This window comes from Salmo salar, chromosome ssa10 (assembly GCF_905237065.1).
Source record: "Salmo salar chromosome ssa10, Ssal_v3.1, whole genome shotgun sequence".
NCBI classification, from domain to species: Eukaryota; Metazoa; Chordata; class Actinopteri; order Salmoniformes; family Salmonidae; genus Salmo; species Salmo salar.
Genome location: NC_059451.1, coordinates 48,456,703 through 48,473,764, shown reverse-complemented (window position 1 = coordinate 48,473,764; position 17,062 = coordinate 48,456,703). Strand labels below are relative to the sequence as shown.

At 44.1% G+C, this 17,062-nt stretch overlaps 1 protein-coding gene across 2 annotated transcripts in view; it reads right to left on the bottom strand.

Moving 5' to 3' along the window:
* hmcn1 (hemicentin 1) overlaps positions 1-17,062 on the bottom strand; it is a 240,393-nt gene that overhangs the window by 70,022 nt on the left and 153,309 nt on the right. For both annotated transcript variants that reach the window (XM_045687880.1, XM_045687881.1), the window contains exons 32-38: positions 15,787-16,068; positions 9,577-9,685; positions 9,287-9,456; positions 3,711-3,865; positions 3,385-3,508; positions 3,055-3,156; positions 584-760 (exon numbers count right to left, since the gene is read on the bottom strand). In XM_045687880.1, the coding sequence (XP_045543836.1) occupies positions 584-760; positions 3,055-3,156; positions 3,385-3,508; positions 3,711-3,865; positions 9,287-9,456; positions 9,577-9,685; positions 15,787-16,068 (1,119 nt within the window). The remainder of the gene's footprint in view (positions 1-583; positions 761-3,054; positions 3,157-3,384; positions 3,509-3,710; positions 3,866-9,286; positions 9,457-9,576; positions 9,686-15,786; positions 16,069-17,062) is intronic.

The following is a 17,062-nucleotide window of genomic DNA, read 5'->3' as shown; positions in this document are numbered from 1 at the left end:
GCACGTTACTCATGTCCATCATGCACTGGTGTCAATGTGAGATTTGCGAGAAAAAGTTGACTAATGTGGTGATCTCATGTTAAGATTCCCCTTGAAAAGAAGCTCTAGTCATGGCCTTATCTGATGACATCACCCTATCTGGTGATCCACATTGTTTATCATCCACATCATCATCATCATCATCATCAAATCCTGTGTTCACATGAAAGAGGTAGATAAATGGGTCTGTTTCTCCCACAAAGCAGAATAATGCCGTAGGACTTCATAAGGATTTAATAGGATGTTAATGTGTTTTAATCCTTCAGTGTATAATGTTCACTGAGTGCTGCTATACTAGGACTGGGTTAAGAGTGTTTTGACATCCCCAGTCTCAAAAGCCCTTTGACTCGAGACAGCAACATGTTACTGGCTGACTGGTCCAAAGGCATCTCTATTTGTCTGTCAGTGTGTAACTAATTACCTGCATCTGTCAGGTGGGCACTGACCCAACCTGATCATCCATTCCTTTACACATCTGACCAACACAATGTGGTCATGCTGCGGTCGTAGTAGTTTATGTGGACGCGGTCAAGCGTTCACTCACCGTACACCTGCAGCCTGTGAGAGAGCTCTGAGGTTCCGGCCACGTTGACTGCTATACACCGGTACAGCCCGGCGTCGGACAGCTGAGTGCGGTCGATCTCCAGCAGCTGACCGCGCTTCAGGATGGTCACCCCGGCTGCGCTGGTTAGAGGGCGACCGTCCTTGTACCAGGTAATGGCTGACCGCATCGACACAGATAAGAAAAGACAGGTAAGACTGTGTCCAGATGCTCATCAAATCTATCCTATTTCTTCATTCTTTAAGTTAAGCTTATCTGGCTTCTCTCAGCGTGAAATAAATATGATGGATAGATACTGTATGGAACTTCCAGTCTAGTGTACCTTTGGGTGTATAATATTAAAGACCTATTCAATTCTTCTCAGATACCAGATGAAAGTAAGTGTTTTCACAGTATTTAGACACAGCTAGCCTCTATCAGTTGTTCTCCATCCAGTTTTCTTTACTGCCATACAGTATTGAATAAAGTATAACATATTGCCATAAAGAACTGAATAAAGTATAAAATATTGCCATAAAATATTGAATCTAAAAGCTTTATTGGTTCTCAACAGGCTGCTCTCATTGATCCATAAACTAGCCTACAGATCCCCATGCCAACATAACCATTCTGCCAAGGGGGCATAGATGCAAGTGAAATAAATTGCCTGTAATAAAATGTCTTCCTTAGAAGCTTGCAATTGGTTAAAACAGCTTGCTCGTGAAAATATTCCTGTGATATTAGATCTTTAGAGAAACACCTGCTGTTTTGAAAATAAAAAATCTTGTCTATGCACATTGGTATGTGGTTTTATATTGTAGTAAGTACAGTGAGGGAAAAAAGTATTTGATCCCCTGCTGATTTTGTACGTTTGCCCACTAACAAAGAAATGATCAGTCTATAATTTTAATGGTAGGTTTATTTGAACAGTGAGAGACAGAATAACAACAACAAAATCCAGAAACACGCATGTCAAAAATTTTATTAAATGATTTGCATTTTAATGGGAGAAATAAGTATTTGACCCCTCTGCAAAACATGACTTAGTACTTGGTGGCAAAACCCTTGTTGGCAATCACAGAGGTCAGACGTTTCTTGTAGTTGGCCACCAGGTTTGCACATATCTCAGGAGGGATTTTGTCCCACTCCTCTTTGCAGATCTTCTCCAAGTCATTAAGGTTTCGAGGCTGACGTTTGGCAACTCGAACCTTCAGCTCCCTCCACAGATTTTCTATGGGATTAAGGTCTGGAAACTGGCTAGGCCACTCCAGGACCTTAATGTGCTTCTTCTTGAGCCACTCCTTTGTTGCCTTGGCTGTGTGTTTTGGGTCATTGTCATGCTGGAATACCTTTCCACGACCAATTTTCAATGCCCTGGCTGAGGGAAGAAGGTTCTCACCCAAGGTTTGACGGTACATGGCCCCATCCATCGTCCCCTTGATGCGGTGAAGCTGTCTTGTCCCCTTAGCAGAAAAACACCCCCAAAGCATAATGTTTCCACCTCCATGTTTGACGGTGAGGATGGTGTTCTTGGGGTCAGCATTCCTCCTCCTCCAAACACGGCGAGTTGAGTTGATGCCAAAGAGCTCAATTTTGGTCTCATCTGACCACAACACTTTCACCCAGTTGTCCTCTGAATCATTCAGATGTTCATTGGAAAACTTCAGACGGGCATGTATATGTGCTTTCTTGAGCAGGGGGACCCTGCGGGCACTGCAGGATTTCAGTCCTTCACGGCGTAGTGTGTTAACAATTGTTTTCTTGGTGACTATGGTCCAAGCTGCCTTGAGATCATTGACAAGATCCTCCCGTGTAGTTCTGGGCTGATTCCTCACCGTTGTCATGATCATTGCAACTCCACGAGGTGAGATCTTGCATGGAGCCCCAGGCCGAGGGAGATTGACAGTTCTTTTGTGTTTCTTCCATTTGCGAATAATCGCACCAACTGTTGTCACCTTCTCACCAAGCTGCTTGGCGATGGTCTTGGAGCCCATTCCAGCCTTGTGTAGGTCTACAATCTTGTCCCTGACATCCTTGGAGAGCTCTTTGGTCTTGGCCATGGAGGAGAGTTTGGAATCTGATTGAGTGATTGCTTCTGTTGACAGGTGTCTTTTATACAGATAACAAGCTGAGATTAGGAGCACTCCCTTTAAGAGTGTGCTCCTAATCTCAGCTCGTTACCTGTATAAAAGACACCTGGGAGCCAGAGATCTTTCTGATTGAGAGGGGGTCAAATACTTATTTCCCTCATTAAAATGCAAATCAATTTATAACATTTTTGACATGCATTGTTTTGGATTTTTTGGTTGTTATTCTGTCTCTTACTGTTGAAATAAACCTACCATTAAAATTATAGACTGATAATTTCTTTGTCAGTGGGCAAACATACAAAATCAGCAGGGGATCAAATACTTTTTTCCCTCGCTGTAATATAACTTATTAGAAGTCAAGGGTTAGGGTTGGAGAGGTCTTACCAGGAACTGGACTCCCTGTGGCCTTGCACTCCAGCTGGATGGGGTAGCCTGCTATGATGGTCTCATTGAAGGTCTCTCCAGAATAAGGGACGCTTGGAGGCTCTGTAGAATGGCACAATATGGTTTAGTAGCAGACACAGCAGACGCAGAGAGAGAGTGGGAGAGGGAGACAGAAGAGTGAAAGAGAGAGGGAGAGAGTGAACAAGAAAGAGATGGGCAGGAGAGACACTGAGCAAGAGGAAGAGGAAGAGGTGAAGAAGGATAGAAAAGGAGAGGTAGACAGGAAGAGAAACCTAGTGAGAGTTTTGGGAGTTTTGGGTCTGCTATTACCATGGACACTGAGACGGATGTGTTGCTGGGTCTCTCCTGCTGCGTTCGTTGCCACACATGTATATCTCCCAGCATCCTCTAGTCTGGCCTCCGTGATATGCAGCGTCCTACCGGCCGACTCCAGCTACGGAAACACGGAAACATACACATGAAGTCCATCTGACCAGAGTATTATTGTAACTGGGACTTAGAATAACAATAATGTCTAGAGTATTACTGTAACTGGGACTTAGAATTATAATAAACCTGAACAAAGAGGGGAGCTAGAACAATAGCATCAGAGATGGCCAAATGGGGAGGTAGAATTATAGAGTCATGTCCTGTACCTTCAGGTGCTCCTGGGTGGTGTCCACAGGGCGGCCATCTTTGAGCCAGGTGATGCTGGGGATAGGGGTGCCACTGGGAACACACTGGAGGCTGATGGGCTTGTGGAGGACCACGGACCTCTCAGAGGGACCGGTGGAGCGGATGGATGGAGGGACTGGAGCGAAAGAGAGGGAGATGAAAAGAGAGGAGATAGGTTAAAGAAATTAATGAGTGAGAGAGGAAAGGGGAGAAAAGAGTGGAAGAAAGAAAACAGAGAGTGATTCCAGGAAAATGGAGAGGATATTGGGGAGGCAAAGAGAAAAACAGATTCCACATAGGAAAATACCAGAATTATAGGAAAATACCAGAATTATAGGAAAATACCAGAATTATAGGAAAATACCAGAATTATAGGAAAATACCAGAATTATAGGAAAATACATACCAGAATTCAACATTATCAAAGAGCATGAATTTGCATGAAAAAAATATAACATATTCAGCCCAAGTCTTCCATTTAGAGGAAAAGTTAAACAACATCACATCGTGAAATGAACAATATAGCAACATACAGCAATCTACACACAATACCCCATAATGACAAAAACACGTTTTTAGAAATGTTTGCAAATGTATTAAAAATAAAAAATAAATAAGTTATTTACATAAGTACTCAGAACCTTTTCTATGATACTTGAAATTGAGCTCAGGTCCATCCTGTTTCCATTGATCATCCTTGAGATGTCTCTACAACTTGATTGGAGTCCACCTGCGGTAAATTCAATTGATTGGACATGATTTGGAAAGGCACACACCTGTCTACATAAGGTCCCACAGTTGACAGCGCATGTCAGAGCAAAAACCAAGCCATAAAGTCAAAGGAATTGTCCGTAGAGCTCCGGGACTATTGTGTCGAGGCACAGATCTGGGGAAGGGTACCAAAATGCCTGCAGCATTGAAGGTCCCCAAGAACACAGTGGCCACCATCACTCTTAAATGGAAGAAGTTTGGAAGACTCTTCCTAGCGCTGGACGCCCAGCCAAATTGAGCAACATGGGAGAAGGGTCTTGGTCAGGGAGGTGACCAAGAACCAGATGGTCTCTCTGACAGAGCTCTAGAGTTCCTCTGTGGAAATGGAAGAACCTTCCAGAAGGACAACCATCTCTGCAGCACTCCACCAATCAGGCCTTTATGGTAGAGTGACCAGACGGAAGCCACCCCTCAGTAAAAGGCACATGACAGCCCGCTTGAAGTTTGCCAAAAGGCACCTAAGGACTCTTAGACCATGAGAAACAAGATTCTCTGGCCTGATGAAACCAAGATTGAACTCTTTGGCCTGAATGCCAAGTGTCATGTCTGTAAGAAACCTGACTGGGAGACTAGTCAGGATCAAGGCAAAGATGAACAAAGCAAAGTACAGAGAGATCCTTACTGAAAACCTGCTCCAGAGCACTCAGGACCTCAGACTTGGACAAAGGTTCACCTTCCAACAGGACAACGACAACAAGCACACAGCCAAGACAAAACCCAGAAAGCTCATCACTAAGCTAGTGACCCTGGGACTAAACACCTTCCTCTGCAACTGGATCCTGGACTTCCTGACAGGCCGCCCCCAGGTGGAACGGGTATGCAACAACACGTCTGCCACACTGATCCTCAACACTGGGGCCCATCAGGGGTGTGCACTTAGTCCCCTCCTGTACTCCCAAACACGACTCCAACACCATCATTAAGTGTGCTGAGGACACAACAGAGGTAGGTCTGATCACCGACAACGATGAGACAGCCTATAGGGAGGAGGTCAGAGACCTGGCAGTGTGGTGCCAGGACAACAATCTCTCCCTTAATATGAGCAAGACAAACAATGTGATTGTGGACTACAGGAAAAGGCGGGCCAAACAGGACCCCATTAACTTCATCGGTGTAGGGGGCAGTATTTTGGCGCCCGGATGAAAAGCATGCACGTAGTAAACTGCCTGCTACTCAGGCCCAGAAGGTAGGATATGCATATTATTAGTAGATTTGGATAGAAAACACGCTGAAGTTTCTAACACTGTTTGAATGATGTCTGTGAGTATAACAGAACTCATATGGCAGGCAAGAACCTGAGAAAAAATCCAACCAGGAAGTGGGAAATCTGAGGTTTGTAGTTTTTCAAGTGATTGCCTATCCAATTTACAGTGTCTGTGGGGTCATTTTGCACTTCCTAAGGCTTCCACTAGATATCAACAGTCTTTAGAACGTTGTTTCAGGCTTCTATTGTGACTGGGAAGAGAATGAGAGCTGTTGGCACCAGCTGCCTGGCAGATTGCCATCAGCTAAATCATGCGCGTGGCTGTCAGCGGGAGCTGCTTTCTTTTTCATTTCTGAAGACAATGGAATTGTCCGGTTGGAATATTATCAAAGATTTATGATAAAAACCTCATAAAGATTGATGCTATACATCGTTTGACATGTTTCTACAAACTGTAAAATAAATTTGACTTTTCGTCTGAACTTACTGCGCGAGCACAGTGCATTTGGATTACTCGACTGAACGCGCAAACAAAAAGGAGGTATTTGGACATAAAGGATGGACTTTATTGAAACAAAACAAAAATGTATTGTGGAACTGGGATTCCTGGGAGTGCATTCCGATGAAGATCATCAAAGGTAAGTGAATATTTATAATGATATTTCTGTCTTTTGTTGGCTCCGCAATATGGCGGGTTTCTGTATTGGTTGTTGTTGTTGCTGAGCGCTCTACTCAGATTATTGCAAAGTGTGCTTTTGCCGTAAAACTTTTTTGAAATCTGACACAACGGTTGCATTAAGGAGAAGTGTGATTAATTTTAGCTGTATTTCTAGTTTTTGTGACGCCTCTCCTTGCTTGGAAAATGGCTGTGTGGTTTTTCTTGTCTAGGCACTATCCTAACATAATCTAATGTTATGCTTTCGCCGTAAAGCCTTTTTGAAATCGGACACTGTGGTTGGATTAATGAGAAGTGTATCTTTAAAATGGGATATAATAGTTGTATGTTTGAGAAATTTGATTTATGAGATTTTTGTTGTTTTGAATTTGGCGCCCTGCTCTTTCACTGGCTGTTGGCGAGTGTGTCCCGCAGGTGGAACGCTAGCGTCCCACATACCCCAGAGAGGTTAACATCGACAGGGCTGTAGTGGAGCGGGTCGAGAGTTTCAAGTTCCTTGGTGTCCACATCACCAACGAACTATCATTGTCCAAACACACCAAGACAGTCGTGAAGAGGGCACGACAACACCTTCAGGAGACTGAAAAGATTTGGCATGGGTCCACAGATCCTCAAAAAGTTATACAGCTGCACCATCGAGAGCATCCTGACCGGTTGCATCATCGCCTGGTATGGCAACTGCTCGTCATCTGACTGTAAGGCGCTACAGAGGGAAGTGCATACAGCCCAGGCGGTGTCAGAGGAAAGCCCAAAAAATTGTCAGAGACTCCAGTCACCCAAGTCATAGACTGTCCTCTCTGCAACCGCACGGCAAGTGGTACCGGAGTGCCAAGTCTCGGACCAAAAGGCTCCTTAACGGCTTCTACCCCCAAGCCATAAGACTGCTGAACAATTAATCAAATGGCCACCGGACTATTTACATTGGTAAATATTTTCTTAACTCTTTTTGAACTGCACTGTCGGTTAAGGGCTTGTAAGTAAGCATTTCACAGTAAGGTCTACACTTGTATTCGGCGCATGTGACAAATAAAGTTTGATTTGATTAAATTTGAAAAAAATAGTGGCCCAGCCAGAGCCCAGACTTGAACCCAATCAAACATCTCTGGAGGGACCTGAAAATAGCTGTGCAGCAATGCTCCCTATCCAACCTGACAATGCTTGAGAGAATCTGCAGAGAAGAATGGGAGAAACTCCCTAAATACAGGTGTGCCAAGCTTGTAGCGTCATACACAGGAAAACTCGAGGCTGTAATCGCTGCCAAAGGTGCTTCAACAAAGTACTGAGTAAAGGGTCTGAATACTTATGTAAATGTGACATTTCAGTTTTTGCTTTGTCATTATGGGGTATTGTGTGTAGATTGATGAGGGGGAAAAAATATATTTAACCTGTTGGGGCTAGGGGGCAGTATTTGCACGGCCGGATAAAAAACGTACCCGATTTAAACTGGTTACTACTCTTGCCCAGAAACGAGAATATGCATATAATTAGTAGATTTGGATAGAAAACACTCTAAAGTTTCTAAAACTGTTTAAATGGTGTCTTTGAGTATAACAGAACTCATATGGCAGGCCAAAACCTGAGAAGATTCCATACAGGAAGTGCCCTGTCTGACAATTTGTTCTCCTTCTGTGGCATCTCTATCGAAAATACAGCATCTCTGCTGTAACGTGACATTTTCTAAGGCTTCCATTGGCTCTCAGAAGGCACCAGGAAGTGGAATGACGTCTCTCCTGTCTCTGGGCAAAAAACAGCAGGAGATTTTGTGAGTGGTCAGGCTGAGAACAGTGACACTGGAGATGCGCGTTCATGTGAATTCTCCATTTTTTTCTTTCAGCCTTTGAATGAATACGTCGCCCGGTCGGAATATTATCGCTATTTTACGAGAAAAATAGCATAAAAATTGATTTTAAACAGCATTTGACATGCTTCGAAGTACGGTAATGGAATATTTTGAATTTTTTTGTCACGAAATGCGCTCGCGCGTCACCCTTCGGATACCGAGCTGAACGCACGAACAAAACGGAGGTATTTGAATATAACTATGGATTATTTGGAACCAAAACAACATTTGTTGTTGAAGTAGAAGTCCTGGGAGTGCATTCTGACGAAGAACAGCAAAGGTAATCCAATTTTTCTTATAGTAAATCTGAGTTTGGTGAGGGCCAAACTTGGTGGGTGTCAAATTAGCTAGCCGTGATGGCCGGGGTATGTACTCAGAATATTGCAAAATGTGCTTTCGCCGAAAAGCTATTTTAAAATCTGACACCGCGATTGCATAAAGGAGTTCTGTATCTATAATTCTTAAAATAATTGTTATGTATTTTGTGAACGTTAATCGTGAGTAATTTAGTAAATTCACCGGAAGTTTGCGGTGGGTATGCTAGTTCTGAACATCACATGCTAATGTAAAAAGCTGGTTTTTGATATAAATATGAACTTGATTGAACAAAACATGCATGTATTGTATAACACAATGTCCTAGGAGTGTCATCTGATGAAGATCATCAAAGGTTAGTGCTGCATTTAGCTGTGGTTTGGGTTTTTGTGACATATATGCTTGCTTTGAAATTGGCTGTGTGATTATTTTTGGCAGGGTACTCTCCTGACATAATCTAATGTTTTGCTTTAGCTGTAAAGCCTTTTTGAAATCGGACAATGTGGTTAGATTAACGAGAGTCTTGTCTTTAAAATGGTGTAAAATAGTCATATGTTTGAGAAATTGAAGTTATAGCATGTTTGAGGTATTTGTATTTCGCGCCACGCGACGCAAACGTCCCACCTTGCCCAGGGAGGTTAATCAATTTTAGAATAAGGCTGTAACGTAACAAAATGTGGAAAAAGTTAAGGGGTCTGAATACTTTCATAATGCACTGTATACTAATGGTAAATCACAGCAGTATGTATACCATGGACAGCCACATTGAAGTCCCTCTTATGGTCTCCGGCCTCATTGGTTGCCACACACTGGAAGCGTGCCGTGTCTGAGACCTGGGGCCGAGAGATGACCAGCCGACGGCCGTTAGCCGTGACCCTCACCCCCTCACCCTGCCTGACTGGCTGACCGTCCTTAAACCACCTATAGAACAGAGAGAGAGACAGAGATCATTAAAGTGTGTTTGTGAGAGAGAGGATGCTGTCTGTCTGTCTGTCTGTCTGTGTCTTCATGCATGTCTAAGTGTGTGTGTATGGGTCTTACGTGAAGATGGGTGAAGGTGTTCCCGTGGCACGACACTCTAGCTCCAGGAGGTTGTTGATGAGGACCGTGGTGTCTGTGACCTCGTCCCCTCCCTCCACCACAGGGGGAACTGTGATTGGACAGACAGAGGGTTCTAAACACACCCATAACATACAGAAGAAATCCGAGAAACATTGTCCTGTTGCTAACACCAACTCATAAAACTACTTTTTTCGTGAAGGATTTCGAGCAAGTAAAGCTCTGTAATTTAATGCTTGTGCAAACGCTTGACAAAGAGAAACATAGAGAAACTGATATAGAACTTGATATTAACTACATGTCTAGGCTATACTGTTCGACAGGAGAGAGACTCTCTCTGCTCCTCCCTCTTAGTCTATCTGCACGTTGTAGATCACCTCAACATTTTACAGTTGATATCTTTTTCATGTCACCTCGTCCACTCCAATACATAAACTCAGCAAAAAAAGAAATGTCACTTTTTCAGGACCCTGTCTTTCAAAGATATTTTGTAAAAATCCAAATAACTACACAGATCTTCATTGTAAAGGGTTTAGACACTGTTTCCCATGCTTGTTCAATGAACCATAAACAATTAATGAACATGCACCAGCTTACAGACGGTAGGTAATTAAGGTCAGAGTTATGAAAACCTAGGACACTAAAGAGGCCTTTCAGTGCTCTCTACACCAGGAACGCACAATCCCTCCATCAGTGCTCAGACTGTCCGCAATAGGCTGAGAGAGGCTGGACTGAGGGCTTGTAGGCCTGTTGAAAGGCAGGTCCTCACCAGACTTCACCGGCAACAATGTCGCCTATGGGCACAAACCCACCGTTGCTGGACCAGACAGGACTGGCAAAAAGTTCTCTTCACTGACGAGTCACGGTTTTGTCTCACCAGGGGTGATGGTCGGATTCATGTTTATCATTGAAGGAATGAGCGTTACACCGAGGCCCGTACTCTGGAGCGGGATCGATTTGGAGGTGGAGGGTCCGTCATGGTCTGGGGCGGTGTGGCACAGCATCATCGGACTGAGCTTGTTGTCATTGCAGGCAATCTCAACGCTGGGCGTTAAGGGAAGACATCCTCCTCCCTCATGTGGTACCCTTCCTGCAAGCTCATCCTGACATGACCCTCCAGCATGACAATGCCACCAGCCATACTGCTCGTTCTGCACGTGATTTCCTGCAAGACAGGAATGTCAGTGTTCTGCCATGGCCAGCGAAGAGCCCGGATCTCAATCCCATTGAGAACGTCTGGGACCTGTTGGATCGGAGGGTGAGGGCTAGGGCCATTCCCCCCAGAAATGTCTGGGAACTTGCAGGTGCCTTGGTGGAAGAGTGGGGTAACATCTCATAGCAAGAACTGGCAAATTTGGTGCAGTCCATGAGGAGCAGCACTGCAGTATTTAATGCAGCTGGTGGCCTCACCAGATACTGACTGTTACTTTTGATTTTGACCCCCCCTTTGTTCAGGGACACATAATTCAATTTCTGTTAGTCACATGTCTGTGGAACTTGTTCAGTTTATGTCTCAGTTGTTGAATCTTGTTATGTTTACGCAAATATTTACACATGTTAAATTTGCTAAAAATAAATGCAGTAGACAGTGAGAGGACGTTTCTTTTTTTGCTGAGTTTATTAGATCAGATTTCCTTCACATCACATTCCAGCCACTAAATACATCTGGATTGACTGATGGGAGTGCTGTGTGGAGCATAATGCACGGCATTCACTTGAGCCCATCACCATCCAGATGTTGAGATGATCGATGCTGAGCGTAGGCTAACTAACCTGCCTTTGGCAGCACACATTCTCATGCTTTATTTAACGACAGAGTTTGAATGTTTAAAATGGCAGAGCAGACCAGCGGAGCCCGTGTGTGTGTGTGTGTGTGTGTGTGTGTGTGTGTGTGTGTGTGTGTGTGTGTGTGTGTGTGTGTGTGTGTGTGTGTGTGTGTGTGTGTGTGTGTGTGTGTGTGTGTGTGTGTGTGTGTGTGTGTGTGTGTGTGTGTGTGTGTGTGTGTGTGTGTGTGTGTGTGAGAAAGAGAGAGTTACTTTTAGTCATGTAGTGTATGTGGACACCTGCTCGTCTAACATCTCATTCCAAAATCCTGGGCATTAATATGGAGTTGGTCCCCCCTTTGCTGATATAACAGCCTCCATTCTTCTAGGAAGGCTTTCCACTAGATGTTGGAACATTGCTGCAGGGACTTACTTCCATTCAGCCACAAGAGCATTAGTGGGGCCGGGCACTGATGTTGGGCGATTAGGCCTGGCTCGCAGTCGGCGTTCCATTTAATCCCAAAGGTGTTCGATAGGATTGAAGTCGGGGCACTTGGCAGGCCAGTCAAGTTCTTCCACACCAATCTCGACAAAACCATTTCTGTATGACTTCGCTTTGTGCACGGAGGCATTGTCATACTAAAAACAGTAAAGGGTCTTTCCCAAACTGTTGCCACAAAGTTGGAAGCACAGAATCGTCTAGAATGTCATTGTAAGCTGCAGCGTTAAGATTTCCCTTCACTGGAACTAAGGGGCTTGAACCATGAAACACAACCCCAGACTATTATTTCTCCTCCACCAAACTTTACAGTTGGCACTTTGCATTGGGGCAGGTAGCGTTCTCCTGGCATCCGCCAAACCCAGATTAGTCTGTCTCACTGCCAGATGGTGAAGCGTGATTCATCACTCCAGAAAACGCGTTTCCACTACTACAGAGTCCAATAGTGGCGAGCTTTACACCAATTCAGCCGACGCTTGGCATTGCACATGGTGATCTTAGGCTTGTGTGCAGCTGCTTGGCCATGGAAACTATTTTCATGAAGCTCCCAACAAACAGTTATTGTGCTGATGTTGCTTCCAGAGGCAGTTTGGAACTCGGTAGTGAGTGTTGCAACCGAGGACAGACGATTTTTACGCACAACAAGCTTCAGCAATTGCTGGTCCCGTTCTTTGATCTTGTGTGGTCTACCACTTCGCGGCTGAGCTGTTGTTGCTCCTAGACATTTCCACTTTACAATAACAGCACTTACAGTTGACCCGGAGCAGCTCTAGCAAGGCAGAAATTTGACGATCTTACTTGTTGGAAAGGTGACATCCTATGAAGGTGCCACGTTGAAAGTCACTGAGCTCTTCAGTGAGGCATTCTACTGCCAATGTTTGTCTATGGAGATTGCATGGCTGTTTGCTCGATTTTATACACCTGTCAGCAATGGGTGTGGCTGAAATAGTCGAATCCACTGATTTGAAGGGGTGTCCACATTCTTTCTTAGGTTCAGTGGACTACAGAGTAAAGCCCTCATCCCTCCTCTCTCCTCTGATGTCAGACAGTACAGACTACAGATGGTTGAGATCCTTAAGCATCTGGACACAGAGGAAATGGCACACTCTCTCTCTCTCTCTCTCTCTCTCTCCCCCTCCCTCTCTCTAACCTCTAACCTCTAACCTAACTGGCAAACAGAAAGCAGTAGAGTCCTGAAATTTAACTGGGCAAGGCTTTCTCTGCTGACATTGACTGATCATCACTGTGAAAGAATAGTACGCTGAAACAAAGGAAAGGGAATAACCCAGTGTTTTCACTGACACCTGTAATCTTAGTGGTCTCCTCAAACTCACTTCCTGGCCCTCTCCTAAACCATGGTAATCTTCAGAATAGGTTGTTAACACTTTCTTCTGGGAAGTCTTTCATTCAGTCCTATATGATTCACGGAAGTGGAGGTTGAGCCAAGTGGTCCGGCCACCGAAAACCTAAACTGTCTTTTCCTGTGAATTAGTGCTCTTTGATGACAGATACAATACAATATAAACAGTTTAGTGAATGTATATGCTAAGTTACTGGGTAGATCTAGAAAATATACATACGGACTGGGGGTGTCATTCACCTTGAACACTAATAGATGTGTACAGTGCGTCTGTGTGTGTGTGTGTGTGTGTGCGTGTGTCTGTGGGTGTGTGTGTGTGTACGCACATGTGTGTGTCCTTGCATATGTGTGTTCATGTGGGTGTGTATGTACAGTTGAAGTCGAAAGTTTACATACACTAAGGTTGGAGTCATTAAAACTCATTTTTCAACCACTACACACATTTCTTGTTAACAAACAATAGTTTTGGCAAGTCGGTTAGGACATCTACTTCGTGCATGACACAAGTCATTTTTCCAACAATTGTTTACAGACAAATTATTTCACTTATAATTCACTGTATCACAATTCCAGTGGGTCAGAAGTTTACATACACTAAGTTGACTGTGCCTTTAAACAGCTTGGAAAATTCCAGAAAATGTCATGGCTTTAGAAGCTTCTGATAGGCTAATTGGCATCATTTGAGTCAATAGGAGGTGTACCTGTGGATGTATGATGTATGATGATGTATGATGCTTGACATCATGGGAAAATCAAAAATAATCAACCAGGACCTACATTTTTTTTATTATAGTCCTCCCCAAGTCTGGTTCATCCTTGGGAGCAATTTCCAAATGCCTGAAGGTACCACGTTCATCTGTACAAACAATAGTACGCAAGTATAAACACCATGGGACCACGCAGCCATCATACCGCTCAGGAAGGAGACGTGTTCTGTCGTACTTTTTGGAGAAATGTCCTCTGGTCTGATGAAACAAAAATAGAACTGTTTGGCCATAATGACCATCGTTATGTTTGGAGGAAAAGGGGGGAGGCTCGCAAGCCGAAGAACACCATCCCAACTGTGAAGCACGGGGGTGGCAGCATCATGCTGTGGGGGTGCTTTGCTGCAGGAGGGACTGGTGCACTTCACAAAATAGATGGCATCATGAGGGAGGAAAATGATGTGGATATGTTGAAGCAACATCTCAAGACATCAGTCAGGAAGATAAAGCTTGGTCTGAAATGGGTCTTTCAAATGGACAATGACCCCAAGCATACTTCCAAAGTTGTGGCAAAATGGCTTAAGGACAACAAAGTCAAGGTATTGGAGTGGCCATCACAAAGCCCTGACCTCAATCCTATAGAAAAGTTGTGGGTAGAACTGAAAAAGCGTGTGAGAGCAAGGAGGCCTACAAACCTGACTCAGTTACACAAGCTCTGTCAGGAGGAATGGGCCAACATTCACCCAACTTATTGTGGGAAGCTTGTGGAAGGCTACCCAAAATGTTTTACTCAAGTTAACCTCTCTTGGGTAGGGGGCAGTATTTTCACCACCGGATGGAATACCCTTATTATTAGGAACCTGGTTGCAATTCCTATGGCTTCCACTAGATGTCAATAGTCTTTAGAAATTGTTTGATGTTTTTCTTTTGAGAAATGAAGAAGTAGTGCTATTCATTGTACGTGTCACTCCAGGTGGACTACTGTTTTGGTGCGTGTGAACTGAAACGCGCTTCACGTTGTTTTTATCCGTTATTAGAAACAGCTTATTTCGTCTTAAATTTTATTGATTATTTACGTTTTAGGGTACCTGAGGTTGGATTAGGAATGTTGTTTGAAATGTTTGGACCAAGTTTACAGGTAACTTATTAGATACTTTGTAGGCATGTTGAGCGAGTTGAAACCGGTGTAGTTCTGAATCAAACGCGCCAAATAAATGGACATTTTTGGGACATAAAGAAGGACATTATCAAACAAAAGGACCATTTGTGATGTATCTGGGACATTTTGGAGTGCGAACAGAAGATCTTCAAAGGTAAGGCATTAATTATATCGCTATTTCTGACTTTTGTGGCGCAGCTGCCTGATTGAAATATGATTTTCATGTGTTCGTATGCGGGGCGCTGTCCTCAGATAATCGCATGGTTTGCTTTTGCCGTAAAGCCTTTTTGAAAGCTGACACAGCGGCTGGATTAACAAGAAGTTAACTTTATTTTGATGTATAACACATATATTTTCAAGAATGTTAAATATTTGAATTTGGTATTTTTGAATTTCGCGCTCTGCATTTTCACCGGATGTTGGGCAGGTGGGACGGTAGAAGTTAAACAATTTAAAGGCAATGCTAACAAATACTAATTGAGTGTATGTAAACTTCTGACCCACTGGAAATGTGATGAAAGAAATAAAAGCAGAAATAAATCATTCTCTACTATTATTCTGACATTTCACATTCTTAAAATAAAGTGGTGATCCTAATTGACCTAAGACAGGGAATTTTTACTAGGATTAAATGTCAGGAATTGTGAAAAAACTGAGTTAAAATGTATTTGGCTAAGGTGTATGCAAACTTCCGACTTCAACTGTACCTAGGACACTGACGTCATAGTTGATCTCCTTCTCCCCAGCAACACTGGTTGCCACGCAGACATAGCGGCCGGCGTCGGACACAGAAGCAGAGAGGATCTCGATTTTTCGGCCTTGCTCCAGAATGTTGATGCTCTCCCCATTCCGGACGGGTACGCCGTCCTTCAACCATGTCAGAGTGGGTGGAGGGTGCCCCCCTGCCTCACACTCCAGGGTAAGGGGCTTAGTGAGTACCACCTTTCTCTCTGTAGTGGTGTCCTGCACCCCCTCGATGGAAGGAGGAACTGAGGGAGAGAGGTTAGGATTAGGTAAACGGTAAACGTCCAACTCTTTGAGGTAGAGTTAGGGAACTTAAGGTAAAGTGAGGTAGAGTTAGGGTAGTTATGGTAAAGTGAGGAAGAGTTAGTGTTCTTACGGCAAAGTGAGGAAGAGTGGTGTGGGGGCTGTGCTTTGGCAAAGTGGGCGGGGTTATATCCTGCCTGTTTGGCCCTGTCCGGGGGTATCATCGGATGGGGCCACAGTGTCTTCTGATCCCTCCTGTCTCAGCCTCCAGTATTTATGCTGCAGTAGTTTATGTGTCTGGGGGCTAGGGTCAGTCTGTAACATCTGGAGTATTTCTCTTGTCTTATCCGGTGTCCTGTGTGAATTTAAATATGCTCTCTCTAATTCTCTCTTTCTCTCTTTCTTTCTTTCTCTCGGAGGACCTGAGCCCTAGGACCATGCCTCAGGACTACCTGGCATGATGACTCCTTGCTGTCCCCAGTCCACCTGGCCGTGCTGCTGCTCCAGTTCAACTGTTCTGCCTGCGGCTATGGAACCCTGACCTGTTCACCGGACGTGCTTGTTGCACCCTCGACAACTACTATGATTATTATTATTTGACCATGCTGGTCATTTATGAACATTTTAACATCTTGACCATGTTCTGTTATAATGTCCACCCGGCACAGCCAGAAGAGGACTGGCCACCCCTCATAGCCTGGTTCCTCTCTAAGTTTCTTCCTAGGTTTTGGCCTTTCTAGGGAGTTTTTCCTAGGGAGTTTTTCCTAGCCACCGTGCTTCTTTCACATGCATTGCTTGCTGTTTGGGGTTTTAGGCTGGGTTTCTGTACAGCACTTTGAGATATCAGCTGATGTACGAAGGGCTATATAAATAAATTTGATTTGAAGAGAAATGGTTCTTACGGTAAAGTGAGGTAGAGTTAGGGTATTGATGGTAAAGTGAGGTTGAGTTAGGGTTCTTACGGTAAAGTGAGGTAGAGTTAGGGTAGTTATGATA